This window comes from Peromyscus maniculatus, chromosome 4 (genome assembly GCF_049852395.1).
Source record: "Peromyscus maniculatus bairdii isolate BWxNUB_F1_BW_parent chromosome 4, HU_Pman_BW_mat_3.1, whole genome shotgun sequence".
In the NCBI taxonomy this organism is placed as follows: domain Eukaryota; kingdom Metazoa; phylum Chordata; class Mammalia; order Rodentia; family Cricetidae; genus Peromyscus; species Peromyscus maniculatus.
The window spans coordinates 2,245,153-2,261,121 of record NC_134855.1 but is presented as its reverse complement, the minus strand read 5'-3'; the positions used below and the strand labels follow the sequence as shown (position 1 = coordinate 2,261,121).

Genomic DNA, 15,969 nt, shown 5'->3' with positions numbered 1-15,969 from the left:
GCCCACATCAAGGACTAGGGAGGACAGAGCCCACTTACCTCCATTAGACTGAAATGGACTCCTATGAGGTAGGGCATGGGAGCACTGCAAAGAGAAACAGACACACAGCTGCTTTAATGTCTGTTGCTTCCGACAGAAAATTACAGATGGCTCACTATTTAGAGAAAAGCTGTTTTAATAAACGTATGCACAGTTACATTTCCTTTCACAACAAAAATCTTAATGTGACATTTTGTTTCCAAGCCTAGAAACGTCAAAGAATTTAAAAATGCAGGCAGCACTGGGAACGGCAGGGCTAGCAGGAAGAGCATCAACCTTGGTGTCAGGTACCACCCCAAACAGTAGTTAGGCAGCTTCCTGGCCTCAGTCACCTTATCTTTATAATGGGATTCTTGGCTCAACCCTAACTACTGCTACTAGACAGAGATAAACACACATAGTACAGAGGTCCTGATACTAATGGAACTCAACGATCATAAAGGAAAAAAAGTGAAGGTTGCATAGAGAGCACAATAGCTTTCAAAGAATCACCCCTCTGGCTATGTTCCACAATGAAGACACATGGCTGATGTTTGGGGGTGTTCAGCAAGCTCTGCATGCCACACCACACATGCAGCTGTGCTACTGCACAACAGAGGCCACCACTGTCTGCGTCCTTTGCAGAGCAGAAACAAGTCCAGAGGTTCTAAAAATCTGGGCATTCTGTAGTAGCTGGTCCTTCCTTCATTTTCTGAAGAGAGAGAGGGAGAGAGGGAGAGAGGGAGGGAGGGAGAGAGGGAGGGAGAGAGGGAGAGAGGGAGAGAGGGAGAGAGGGGGAGAGGGAGAGAGGGAGAGAGGGAGAGAGAACATATATTTCCCCCTGGTAATGATAGTGGTTATATGAAGTCACCTTTCTAGCTCACAAAATAACTTCCATTCTACAAAGGAGAAAACTGACCAAAAGAGGTGAAACCACTTATCTAATGCCACACAGCCAAGCAAGCAATAAACCTTGGGCTGACTGTGACTTGTTCCCAGGTTGCTGAACACATCTTGTCTTCCTTGGGAAGAGGGAGGGCAGGAAGCAGGGAGAACAGGAATGATTGGCAACTTTCTTGGCTGTCTTTCCATATATGTCATACATCCCACAACACCATTAGGGGCTAGTTTCAATGAAATTAGAGGCAAAACCCTTGGCTTGGACTGAGCTGTCTGAGTACTTTCCTCAGGGACTGCTGTGGGAGTCACAGTGGAGGGACAAGGATTTACACAGTGGGTGTAGACCTGGGGGAAACAATGAGTCAGGGTGACTACAAACCAGGAGCTCATACTACAGCTGGAAATAGGAGAGGAGGCAACTAAGGCTCTTAGATATTAGATGCAAGCTTAAAAACCATTCAAACATTCAAAAAAGAAGAAAGGTTTCAATTTCCTCATTACAATTCAACAAATAAAATTCTTCAAGCAAAAACCATCCTTTGGAATACAAAACGTCTTCCTTACTAAAGATCTCAGCAGTCATGTATCTCAGCAGCCTGGAAGACAGACTCAAATATTAGCTGCAGTCTGAGAACTATTCTTCTAGAAGACTTTGTATTTGATAATAGCCAAAGAAAGAACTGTACAAACAAACTACAGTGGAGAGACACAGAGTTGTCTTTTCTTCTAGCATCTTCTTCTGTCTATTTCCCCCCCTTCAAGGTACCTGTGGGGCACATGCAGCTTCTCTTTGCTTCCAGAGGCAAAGAAATGCCCTGCGATACTTTTGCCCCGAAACTGTAAGCCATTAGCTGCCAGCCCCACAGATGCTCCAGCTTCCCAGTGTGCCTGGTTTTGCTGCCTGAGCTTTCTCCAGTGTACACCAAAATGAATGTGTTTCTAATTAAGTAGCTTCAGAAACACGACAGCTTCAATGTCAAAAATACAAAGTCTGAACCTCGGCAGGAAGTCTTAAGACTGCAAATGTCTCATCTAGTGGAGCCTTGCCTAACGTAATGAAAGGAAGCAGGAAGAGTGCAAAATTCCAAAAAGAAAAAAAAAGGGGACCACTCATTAATGTGTCCAGAGCACGGCCTGACACAGGGAGAGAAGCACAAGCCTACAATATTGAACTAAATCTTATTGACTTCCCAGGTCTTACATTTAAGCACATAACTGACCAGTGACTATGTGTTTCAAATAGAATTTCAGAACCCAAATCCCAATGAGTGAATTAGCAAACAGAAAGAGGGTCAAACAACTGTGAGAAAAGGGTGAAAATAATCCCAACAGCCAAAGCCCTTGGTGTAACTTAACCACAGACTGTTGTCTAAAGAGGAAACATTCTCTAGAAACTGAAATGTGTAGGTTTTAATGCCATGCTACTTTAGTGTACATGACAGCCTGACAGAGATGGAGGAAGCCTTATGAAGGTGACTTAGAGATGCTAGAAGGGACAGAGTAGGTCTCACTCTTTAACACTGCTAGGTAGGCTTTGAGTAATTATGGTGTATTCTAGAAAAGCAGCTTCGTAGCCAAGTACTGTTAGGCCTGCACAGTCTGTATTTAGACAACATTTAAAGCACACGCACTCTGAATCTGTGCAGCCCTGTGCTTTGCAGGAAAGCGAATCTGGACAAATAGCTTCATCTATTTTTTGTCTATTGTTATCATTTGCTTCCAACACCTCAAATGCTTCCCAGAATCTACATTTTTTTTGGCTCTGCAAATATGTAATTACAAATTCTAAGTGGGGGTAGGGGAAGAAAGAAAAAGGAAGCCGCCTCCTTAACATCTCAACGTGGCAAGTACATAAGTGGGTAATTCTAGGTATGTTCTGAATGTAATTTCTATTCTCTATGTAACTCAATTATTGCAGCTACTTATACATTTTCTTGGAGACCTTTTTCTTTGCCTTTTTACTATAAGAGGTAACTTTAGGAGGAAACCATCTATCCATGGTTAGACCATCTAACACAACTACTCTAATTTTTGGCTCATCCTTTCTAATATTAACCTAAACTAATGGTTTCATATCTTTGAAATTAATTTTATTTATTTTATTGTTTTCTCATGTTTTACACTAACATTTTCCGTATCGCTCTATAACTGTTGTGATATTATTTTAAAGGCTACATAATATTCTACTTAGTGGGGTGGACCATAATTTATTGAATCTAATTCCTGGAATTAGACAATAAGTTGTTTCAAATTTTTCATTATTATTAGAAACATTGTAATGAAAACAAACAAGTAACTTGAATTCCCAGAAAGAGATGACTAATCAAAGGGCTGGACTGATTTTCATTTACCTTTTGCTATATCCTGACAAGGTGTTTCCAAAAGGGCAGTTCCTGTATCATGGAGCTCTTTCAGGATTAATGCAAGCACTGGAGACATTTCATAAGGTGTCCAGCATGGAGCAGCACTGGTGGATGCTCAGTAAGTGACTGTGAAGTCCAAAGGGGTTCTCTCCAGACCCATGGTGGCTGGCACTCCTGTATTGCCTTTCCTCTCTCTCAGACAATGGTTTATCTCCTTTGTTCCTTCCTTCCCTCCTTCCCCCTGCCCCCGTTGTTTGTGATAGTCTCACTGTATAGCTCAGGCTGGCCACAAACTCATGGGAATCTTTCTGTCTCAGGCACCTGAGTACTGGGATCACAGCTGTATGTAGGCTGTTATGCCCAGCTCAGACAATGTTTTCCTGTTCATCCAAGGTCCTGATGGACAGCTGGCAGGCCACCAGTGAGTGGATATTCCTGTCTCTTCTACACAGCCGCACTGTGGGCACATGTTCTTGGCACCTGTGCACTCCACTGGTCCGCAGAGTTTCAAGTCACTTTCTCACAGAGGCCCTTCCTTTTTTTTTTCTCCCCAATATAATGGAGGAATTGGTGATTTGTTCCTTTCTAACCACTTAGAATGGCACATTTAAATGCTACTTTCTCACTCCTAGGCATACATTAAAAGGAAAAATATGGCAAAATAAATTTGGTGACCTATTCCTAGAAATGTCCCATTGGGAGGCCTACTTATCTGAGTAGTTTTCTTTATCCAGGTCATCAGTGCCCATGAGCCCACCATGCGGGGCATCCTCCTGGCTTGTTTGCTGCCGTTCAGAACACATGGATACAAATGTTCTTGCTCACTAACGGCAACTGCACCCAGCTTCTATGCAACATTCACAGGTCTTCAGATTCCAAGGCAGATCTCAGTGCCATTTTCAAGATTGCTTAAATGGCAATTAATATAACACACTCAAAACCAACAACACCCATAATTAAATTAAAGCAATTGTAATATTAGCAGTTATGACCACATACGTGCATAGGTGGGCATGACAACTGTGTCACAACTGCTGTGTGGCTGACAGAGGACTGTGGAATGCCACTGTTCATCTCTGAATAGCAGAACAGGGTACATCTACACTGGCCCTTTGTTCTCTGGGAATTACTGCACTACCTGACTTTCTCAGTTATATTCTGGGGGAGTGCAGCCTACTCTACTCTTTCTTCTTCGATTCCTTCGTTGCTTGTGCTAAGGCAATGACAATATAATGACCTTTACCTGACAGGTATCTTTATTTTGAATCCGAAGGGGGAAAGGAACTGATATTATTGAGTGACTATAAGCCAGCCACTTTCATGCACTGCATACACAATTCTCAGGGCAACTCTGCAAAACAGTGCCATTATTCTCATTCTTGGTAAGGAAACACTCTGAAAGGTGGAGCAACTTGCCACGGTCACACAGCTGGGAAGCTCAAACCAGGATGTGCTCATGGTGTCATGCTGGGGCCTTCTCCATACTGAAGCCTTCAAGGCATGAGTACCCAAGAGGCTCTCCAACTGCCCTGGTATGGACTCGGGCCTGGGACAGACAGCATAGTTCATCTAGGTACATCCTTCTTCCCAGAACAGGCATGCACATAGACTGTAGACTTATTAATCGTCCTGCTATCCCATTCATTATTACTGTACTTTCACAATTTGTTTAATTCCCTTCCCCCAGATAACCAGAGCCCTTTTAATTATGTTCCCCTGAGGTGAGCTGCTACTAATTGGAAATGAGGCAGGTGAAATAAAGGAACACTGGCTGCTCAAACACATAACACACAGCTCCCCAGACAATGGGAGAGGGGTGGCTGGGGAGGAAAGCCCACTCCAGGTGAGCATGTCTGCCTAGACATCAGGAAGGAATACAGCCTGGGAAAACACAGGGATTTGGGAAGCCCACACTATTCCCCTGCAACCCCTGTAAACCACTCAGTCGGCCTCATCTTTTTCATGTGACACATCCACCTTTGTTCTCAGAACTATGCCACCTTCATACTGAATGCTCTTCTCTGGCAAAGGGAGGCTGCTCTCAGTTTGCTTTTGTTTGTTTGTTTGTTTGTTTAAGACAGGGTTTCTCTGTGTAGCTTTGCGCCTTTCCTGGAACTCGCTTTGTAGACCAGGCTGGCCTCGAACTCACAGAGATCCACCTGCCTCTATCTCCTGAGTGCTGGGATTAAAGGCGTGTGCTACCACAGCCCAGTCAGTTTGCTATTTTTAAAAGGCAAGACAATACCTGAAAGAGGCCTCACTCACTCAAGCTTTCCCTTTGTTGTTTTCAAAGAAACAAAAGAACTACAACTTGGCTTACAGTTTTAAATCCTGCTCTAAATAAAGAGGCCTAGCTTTATTAGAGAGGTTAAAGGACAAATGAATGGAGAATGGACCAGAACAGAGACCATAGCTCAGCTTGTTGAAGAACATTAATCACTACAGCTCTGGTCTTCTGGAAGTAACAGGGTGATGGCTCTTCACCTACCATGGTGGCCAGGGTAGCACAGAGAACCCACAAGGGCAGCCACCATCAGCTGACTGTGTGCCATGAGTCAGTGTGAGGCTGAGGCCTGGCAGTATCTCCTACAGCCCTCATGACAATGAAGGATCATGAAAGCAGGCTCATTTTAGGAAGCTGAGGTCATACAGAGCAGACAGTAGCAGAACTGAGATTGGAAACCACATGACCTAGATTGAGGTAGCACAGGTTCCTGTCCCAGGACACAAATATTGGTATTACTAACGGAGAGAAACAGGCAGAGGGAGGATGGCCTCCTCTAGCCTGAGGTAGTGTCATGCCCCCCAATCTCCATATCTCTACATAACTTTCTCCAGTGCTCTTCCATCACAGGAACCCAATGGCCTCCAAGCTCTCAAGCACGTGCTGTCCCTCTGCTGCCACTTCTTAGGTCACCCTAGTGCTCTCACACCTTTCCTGTGACAAGCTTGGGCCTGGCTCCCCACTGGGGACAGATCTCATACAAATCCATTTGTTAATGTCAGCAACAAGAAAACAGGACTCTGTTTCTTTGAGTGTACAGTGGTGTCGTGTGGAGAGTAGAGAGAACAGAGACAGCTGCAAAGTCCTGCACCGAGCTCATACCAGACACCAAAGGCTATGTGGGAATCCTCAAATCATCTAACTGATACTATTGTTTTATAGATTTAACAGGCATTCTCAGAAAATTCAACCACAGTCACTTTATGAACAGTGATACTACCCTAACCCTTACTTTCTATGGTCTCTTAAACTACTTAAGAATGACTTAACCCAGGACTGGAGAGATGGCTCAGAGGTTAAAAGAACTGGCTGCTCCTCCAATGACCTGGGTTTAATTCCCAGGACCCACAGGGCAACTCACAACTGTCTGCAATTCCAGTTCCAGGGAATCTGACACCCTTACACAGACATACAGGCAGACAAAACACCAATGCACATAAAATAAAAATTAAAAAAATGACTTAACCCTTATGCTACATTTAGCAATAATAAAAGGTTACCTTACTAACTAGAATTGACTGTTACTTTCACCTTTATATGTGAAACTGTGTGTATATACACTGTATGTGCACATATACACGTGTATGTGAATGCCTAAAATTGTTGAGTGTCTTCCTCAATGCTTTCTACCTTATTCATTTAGGCAGGATCTCTCTCCTTTTTTTCTTTATTAAGGAATTTTCTACTCACTCTACATGCCACATACAGATCCAATCTTCTCCCTCCTCCTACCCCCCGCCCTCCCTCCCTCCCAAGCCACCACACATTCCCACAACCCCCAAATCAAGGTCTCCCATGGAGAGTCAGCAGAGCCCTAGGCAGGATCTCTCAATGGATTCCAGACTTTGCTAATTTGACCAATCAGCTTGAACCAGGATTCCCCAGTTTTTGTCCTCTTGGGGTTGGAGTTACAGGTGGTTCTCCATGCTTGTTGGGTGTTTATATGGGCTCTGGTGATCTGGACTCCAGTCTTCATGCTTGCATGGCAAATACTTAATCTGGTAAACAATCTCCTGATCCCTGATGTTCTTCTGAACAGTTATCTAAAGCAATTTATACAAAATATGTCCAGTAGTCTCCAAAGTAAGACAAGAAATAGCTCAATCCCAGCACTCAGCAGGCAGAGGTAGGCAGGTCTCTGTGAGTTCAAGGCCAGCCTGGTTTATAGAGTGAGTTCCAGAAGAGCTGAGGCTACAAAGAGAGAACCCATCTCAGGAAAAAAAGAAAAGAAAAGAAAGAAATGGCTGCCAAGGGAACAGTAGACACCATAGTGATGTTAGTACCTGGGTTTTATGCTATGACACACACTTGCTGATCGCCACACATTGAGTTCTGAGCCCTTTGGCTGCCAACCCAAAGAGAAAAACAGGATCAGAAGGCAATGTGTAGAATTTACAGAGGGAAATAAACTACAGTCAGCCCTCATATCAACGAATCCTACATTCAAAGATTTAACCAATTGTGGGTCAAAAATGTTACAAAACTAAAATTCTAGAAAGTTCTAAATGGAAAACTTGAATTTGCTGTAAATTGAGCGCTGCTGAGCCCAGGTGCAGCACAGTCTGCTGTGGCCTCCTCAGCACAGACCCTGGTCTCTCTCTGGCGCTCAGGGTCTTGGCATTGTTTGGCTTGTAGTCATTCCTGTGCTGTGCAGTTAGGTCTGCTTCTATACCACTTATTTTTTTCTTGTTACCATCCCTCAACAATACAAAATAACAACTATTTACATGGCATTACATAAGGTATCATAAATAATCTAGAGATGGCTTAAAGTATGTGTAGAGCTACATACACATAAGCACCACAGTATAGGGAGATTTGAGCATCAGGAAAAGGAAAACCACTCTCTTTTGTAACTCTACTGTGTGGTGTTTTTCAAACATCTATCAGTCTCACTAAGTGAACATAACATTAGCATGTGTCAGACATAACACTGGGCTGGGAAAAGGGCAGGAAAAGAGACCCACCTGGTCCAGTCTATCAGTATCCCAGAGCCAGCAGCACATTAGATAAGCACATTACTGTCTGTAGACACACCTCGGCAGGGAGACTTGAGGTACAGTGAGGAATCTGCCAAGAGCACCAAAGAAGACCTCACTTCATCTTTGCAGTGACTGCAAAAGGCTGGTCTTTATAAATTACAGAAGACGCTGTGCAACAGAGAGGTTAAGTAGTTTGGCAAAAGTCACAGCTGGAGAGGCATAGAATACAGCCATGGCCATGGGTTAAGAAAGATTTCTAAGGGTAAAGGTATTAATCATCCTTCCTGGTTCCCAATCTGGTCTTCCCTGATTTGTGATCAGCAGAAGAGGAGGGGGCCCCAAGAGAAGATCATTAACAATTCCAGATTGGAAAAGGCAGAAGGGGGCCTATTTCCCATGTAAATGGCCTCTGATACTTGACAGTGGAGGCAGGCTCAGTGTGAGCCAAGCTCAGTGCTTGGTTGCTAAAGCAAGACATACATATCACCATCAGATCAGTGAAAATGGAGAGAGGGAGTGCAATGTGCCTCTTCAGCTCTCTGGGGTAGTCCATAGGGTATATGTGTGGAGATGCTTTTTCAGAGTACCATGCCAGTGGTCGCAACTGAATGAATGTTCGTTACAAAGATAAGTCCCAGATGAAAACCTGACAGGTCAACATCAAAGCCTGAAGAACTCTGCTCTTTTGTGTCTTCTCAGACTACCGGAAGCAGGTAGACTCAGAAAGCATCAGGAAGGCCCCATGACTAAGACACAGTAGCAGGAGAAGTTAATCATAGAGGGAAGGGTCAGAAGATGGGGCTATCTGCAGCCACAGAGAATCCAATAAAAAGCAGGGCAGCCAGAGTTGGCTGCTAAAGGAAGTCTCAGATAGCAGCTACCAGCAGCCCATGAAACCCTGATAGAAATGCAGGAATGAACAAGGTACAAATTAAATAAGAAAAAGGGGTTTATAGATAAATATATGCATACTAAAAAATACAAATGCAACTGGTAAACATCAGATTTCCTCTTGTGTTTTTGTAGCTCTAAGACATCCCACATGCCAGGATGCTTAGCAGCCAAAGACCTGTTTAGCCTAGCTTCTCAGATCCAATGTTTATGGGAGACATTCACAATCACTGAGATCACTCAGAATCTAGAGCCATGCTAGTGCTTCTCCCATTGTCCCTGGTGCTAATCACTGTGGGAACAGAGCTATAAGTATCCCTAAAGCTCTGTCATAAAGTGCACTGATGCACTGCAGAAGCATCCCTCATTCCCTTGTTCTGTGGCCAGTGATTCCTGCTCTTCCCTTGTTCCCAGTAACAGGCCCAATGTCCTTGCTGTAGAGGCTGTAACATTGTGCCTCATCAGTTCCAGGGACAATCAATCACATCAGAAGACGAAGGTAAGCGGAAGTCCGAGTTCGCTGTTTCAGGACACTGGGGCCAGGGAGGAAGGTTCCGTCTCTTACTGTAGGCAGCAGGTGGGTGCTGGAAAAATGGGACTGGCAGGCTGTATCAAGAGGTTCAGTAAGGAAGCAGAAGACCACTGGGATGATTAGGAGGACACCTCAAAGCAAGGTGGGTGAGCCAACAAGCTCTACCATCCAGCCCTGGCAGGCACATTCCTTTGTTCTCTAACTCTGCTAGGGCTTGAGGAGGAGTTTCCATACCAAGCTTATGCTGAGGCTTAAATCCTCAATGTGGCAGTGTTTGGTGGTGGGGCCTACTGGTGATGGAAGAGCTATCATGAATAAATTAATGCCGGGTCTCAGGGAACTGGCTTGGTGACCTTTACAGCAGGCTGTTAGAAGGTAAGGGTCCCTCTCCTGCTACTTTAACTGTGACCACTTTGCTGGTCTTGCCCTTGCCCCTCTGCTTTCCTGTTTTGTACCACAAATAGATGCTAGTGCAATGGAAGTTAGACTTCCAGAACTGCAAGACAAAACAAAACAAATAAATCAAAAGAAACCTCTCTTCTCTTTATAAATTACCCAGTGTTGGCTGTTAAGAAGAAAGGGCCAAGAAAGACACTCTAAGAATCTTAGCAACATCAGGAAATAATGCTGCCGAGGGTGGTGACAGCAAACTTGCTGCACCCAGGCACCTGTGCCCACAGGAAGCTCTGCAGGAACCACCATGCTGCTCATCTCTGTACAGCATGGCTCTTTGCTGCATTTCCTTTCCAAAGGTTAAAAAATTATGACAAAAATATACTACCCTACTAAGAGCAATAAGAATGTATTAATATCAACTGCATTTGGAATTAGTGGTTTCAGTTATATTGTATACCTTGGAACTACATAGCAGTTGAATATATGCACAGTCTAGTAAGATACTTGAAACATACTGTAAGTCACTCAATTATATACTTTCTTCTTTCTATAATTTATTACCATAGTAAAGTTTCTTCCTTTACTTTTATGTATGTATATTTGTGTGTGCCTGTATATACAGGAGCCTGTGGGGGCCAGAAGAGGGAGTCAGGTTCCTCTTGAAATACATCTACAGGTGGCTGTGAGCAAAATGTGGATGCTAGGAACCAAACCTGGGTCCTCAGAAAGGAAAGCAAATGCTCTCAATTGCTGAGGCAGCTCTTTAGCACCAATTGCATATTTTTAAAAGGGTAAATTTTGTGACACACAAGTTCTCTTTAGACAGAAAAAAAAAATCCTGAATGGATTATAGAAAAGTCAGTTTTCTTATACAGTCCACAGGATACTAGGTACTAAAACCCATAGAATCTGTAGCAAAGACAAAAGGCTCCAGTCTCTTCCCTTTTGGCCTAGAGGATGGTTTACTCAGTCATGCAAAATGTTTTCTGAAGGCCACTGGCACTTTGTGTTTTGGTACCAATGAAGGAAGTGGTCATTTATCCTAGTGGAGGGCTCAGTGACCATCAGCACCTAAACTGTTTTTGCCCACTTGGCACCAGATTCTTCATGCAGAACAGAAAGATATACCTATATTGCAGGCAATGATTTTGAGGTGAAGGAAATGGGGCACACTCAGTTATTACCAAAGTTTAGATTCAGGACTTTAATTACAATCTTGATTTCTTCTCTATTAAAATCTCAGGAACAAGTTCAGTTAAATTTCTGTTGAGAATTTACTTAGAAATCTATAGTTTCCCTTTGTTCAACTAACACACTTTTGTGTGTGTGTGTGTGTGTGTGTGTGTGTGTGTGTGTGTGTGTGTGTGTGTGCGCGCACATAACCTGACCATCAGGCCCAATACAGACCCAACTTCTCTCGTCTGCCCAATTCTGAAATTCTGGTCTCTTTCCTCACCCATCATCTTTTCTTTGTGGACTCTTCACAGGTGACGCCTTTTTCTGAATCCTTTGCCACTTCTTACCTTAAAACAAGCAAACAAACCACTAAGCTCCATTCCCCATGTCTTGCTGGGATGCCCAATTTTTTTTGTGAAGTAGTGTTTTCTCAGATCCAAAAATGTCTGTGAGTTCTTACCTTCTTTTGCCTGGTGCCAAATACATAGTAAGCACTTATGAGTAGTTAATGTAACAAGGAGACACATAGCTTTTGTGTACATGCTAAAATTCTTTAATAAGATCTATGTAGCCAAGAACTGGGCACACAGAAAGAGAATTTTAGCCACACCTGCCTATCTATTCTTCTCCCATCCTAGTTAAGTACTATGAATTTCAACTGGATTTTGTTGGAGAGGTCCCTCTTCATTCTCCCTCTCTCCCCTCTTTTACACACACACACACACACACACACACACACACACACACACACACACACACCACACACTTCAACATGACTAGCACAAAGTCATAATCTTACTGTTTAGGGAGGAGAACCTTTATGTTAGTAGTAATGACTATTCCCTCTGAGCAAGAGAGTCTGAGGGGCTCAGTGTTTTCAGAGGTAGTAAATAGGGAAGCTAGGGTCAAAGCCCCCCCCCCCAACATCCTTTCATTCCTTTTCTTTTTCTTTTTTCTTTTTTTGTCTCTGGTAACAAGACTATGAACTATTCCACTTAGTTACCACTAATTTATCCTAATGAAATTTCATGGCATCAATGATGACAACTAGAATAGACCCAACCATGATTTGCTGGATGTTACTTTACTGTATCCATGTTGATGGCCTGTTACCCACACAGACTGTGTAGTCAGACATACTCAACATTTTTTTCCCCCTTCTAAGTTTCCTAGATAGAACAGGCGATTCACAGGTGGAGGTTGATTCAGTACCCCACATGTAGCCCAGGTAGGTATCCTAGTACTAGTCAGTATATTTCACAGAGAATCCATGCACCACTGCTCTGGGTCAAAGAATGGATTCTAGAACACCAGGAAATATGATGTATTTCACAAACTCAGATCCAAATTGTCTGACCCACACAGACTTCATTTGACTTTTCAGTTCAATCATAGCAACTTGGCAATTGACCTGGCTGTCCTTTGGGGCGGAGAAGATGAACTTGTTTTCATTTGCCTTGAAAATATTTTATCACCAAAGTATGTAAACAAGTGCCTAGAATACACCCAACACATAAATTCAGCTTAGAGCTGGTTTGTGGCACTTATTTCAGGCTATTTCTGAAGGAGGAAGGAAGGAAAAGTTAAGCCTATGGGCAATCCCATATGGCTTTCACTAGGACCCAATCAGCATGGTGCTTGCTACTTTTTAAATACTCTATAAACATTGTTGTGCAAACATATAGTTAAATAACAGCAACACAATACCTATAGTAAGTAAGATGTCAACAAGACTAGATGAAGTTTTTCATAAATCTTGGTGATAGCTATGGCTCATTCTCTGACATTTGAAGATACTAGTAAGCAAAGCTTTGGCATCAGAAGGCCTTGGCTTTCAAGTGAAGTCTTCATTATTTTATACATGAGTGACAATCTTAACTTCTCTGAGCTTCAATTTCCTCCCATATATAAGAGGGTCATATATACCTTACAGCTCAATTTTGAAATCCTATAATGGTGTTTAGAAAGGGCTCACCACACACACATTCTCCTTGGATGTTGGTACTGACCCTCATCAACAAGTTAATACTTCTGTTCCCAAATGGAAGGCTTTCTAGGATGGGCAAAACTCAAGAGATGCCATCAGCTAAGGTAGGCAACATTCTCATTCTCACTTTCAAAATCAAAAAAAAAAAAAAAAATGATACAGATCTAAAGGAACCAGCAGCACATGTTTTTAAATATTCATAAGGGCTGGAAATGTCTTACTCCTTCCGTTTTCTCTGCCATCTGCTTTTGTTTCTTTTCTTTTCATTCTTATGCCACAGCTGCAAATGAAAACAACCATACAATAACTCAAGTTAAATACAAAAGTCAAAATAAAAACAATCTCATGGGTAAATGAGAAAATGAGTTATAAAGTTTGTCTCTTAAGGCAGCAGAAGCAAGAGACACATCTGATATCAACTAGACCCTCTAGAAACTAAAACTCATGTCCTGTGTCTGTGGTGATGGTGACAAGAGCAATCATCATAAGTAAGTGGATGCTGGCTGTAGGATGTCTTTCTGTACTCTGTGAATATGTGTTGCTCTGATTGGTTGATAAATAAAGCTGCATTGGCCTATGTCAGGGCAGGATGGAGCCAGCTGGGAAAATCCAAGAGAGACAGTGGGAGGAGAAAGGAGAGTGGGGCAGATGCTGCCAGCCACCTCCAGGAGAAACAAGATGTAAAGTATGGTAAGCCACAAGCCACATGGCGAGGTATAGATTCATAGAAATGGGTTAATTTAAGATATAAGAGCTAGCTAGCAAGAAGCCTTCCATGGCCATAGTTTAAAAATAATATAAGCCTCTGTGTGTTTATTTGGGTCTGAGTGGCCACGGGACCAGGCAGAACACAGGAAATCTTCCAACTACAGATGCTCTATAAAACCTGATGATCATACCTGGGATTTACATAGCCACTACTCGAAATAGGTAAATTGTACCCATTTTCCATAAAAACATAATGTACATGAGAAGTTAAATAAGAAGAAACTTAAGATTTGAATCCAGATCTGTGTGAGCTCAAGCCCTAAGCGCTCTCTACTCCATTGCCCTCTGTCAAAATGGTTAAGGGACAGAAAAAAATTAATTTGGGAAATATTTAAGGAAAGCCATTTGTACTAAACTGATTTATTCAGATAATTAAAATTTGTGATTATAGCTCTAATTAAAGTTAACTCAGATAATTGGTTGCTGTATTTGTGAATGTGCAATTAGACTATTCCACATAATTGCAGGGTGCTCAGCATCATCCTTTCATTTATTAACTGCATACAAACTACAGCTTTGCTCTTCTAGCTTCTGTTTTACCAAAGTCTGTATACAGCTTCTGGGGTCCCAGGAGCCCAAGGAGCATGACCTGTGATGCTCACAGCAGGGGATAGGTTCACCCCATTTAACATGTCTTTGTCCAGAGGTCAATGAATATCTCATCTTCAAGTGCCACGTGACAGGCTTGTATGGCCAGCACTGTTGTCCTGAAAACTACTAGCAGCATGTACCTGAAGAAAAACTGGCAGCAGTGGTCCTCATGTGTTAATTACACTTGTGAAGTCTATTATGCATAGAAAGGGCACCTGCTGGCAGTGAAAATGACTAGAGTCTGCCCTTCCTGTGTGGTGAGCAAATTGAGAGTTCATTTCTACAGGAGATAATAGTTTTCAGATTCCACTTGTGTATCCCCTGCAAGGGGATGTACTTGACATTTAGATCATCTGCAGAAGAACAACCCTCTCTCAAATTTACATGTTGTGTGCTCCCAGCCCTTTGCTTAAAATGCTAGTTATCCTTGTTGGCTCCAGCCACCAAGGATTCAGCTCAACCTGGTGACTTTCAAGTCAAGGATCTCAATACACTAAAGTAATTAACACTGACTCAGTTTTCATGACATTTTTACTTTCTGCTCAGAGCAGTTACATCAGACTAAAATGATCAAGCTAAGCCTTGACTAGAGGGCCTGCCTTCTTCTGTGGTCTTCCCTTTTATCACACATTTATCTTACAATTACAAGCAGATGCCAATCTCCATTGGCCTGAAATCATCTTTGGTCAGATGTCACCGAGTTCTTTGTGAAAACAAAAGAATAGAAGAAAGACACATTGTACAAACATGAGGAGGACTCATTACAAAGCTATTTAGGCACCACAAAATGCAGAGCTCAAGGGTAGGTTTGGGATGGCAGACTCGAACCCTTCCTTAATAAGTCTTCTATTCCTATGCTAACATGCCTGTGGCTCAGCAGACTAAGACACAGTTTTTGAGTGTTGGAATGAGAGATGACATTGGAAAGAGGATCTGGGATAGTCTTCACTGAAAATTGAAAGGCAGAGAGCAAACCCTCTGTGCAAAGACAGGAAAGGCAGTGGCTAGAACAAACAACTGGCTATGATAAATAACTGGTTTTTGTTGTTGTTGTTTTTTCAAAAGAAAGTATTCAATTATAAAAAAATCTATTTCATTATAGAAATAATGGAAAATATAATAAAAAGCATGCTGAAATGGTCTCTTCTCCATCACAAGTCATTGTTAAATATTTTGATGTTTCCAGATCTGAACTTTAGGACTATATATATATATATATATTTCTTGCTTTGTGATTGTGAGACCAGAATAACATAGGACACAGTGTAAATGCTGGGACAAGTTACTAAACTTTTTGAGGCCTTGGTTTACTGAACTGTGAAGTGGAGCTGATAATACCTGCTTTTCAGGACTATAGGAGG

General features: G+C 42.5%; 1 protein-coding gene across 33 annotated transcripts in view; it reads right to left on the bottom strand.

The window, feature by feature from the left end:
* Positions 1-15,969, bottom strand: part of Dennd1a (DENN domain containing 1A) — a 498,842-nt gene that overhangs the window by 187,888 nt on the left and 294,985 nt on the right. For all 33 annotated transcript variants that reach the window (XM_076568467.1, XM_076568463.1, XM_006992524.4 and 30 more), the window contains one exon: positions 39-84. In XM_076568467.1, the coding sequence (XP_076424582.1) occupies positions 39-84 (46 nt within the window). The remainder of the gene's footprint in view (positions 1-38; positions 85-15,969) is intronic.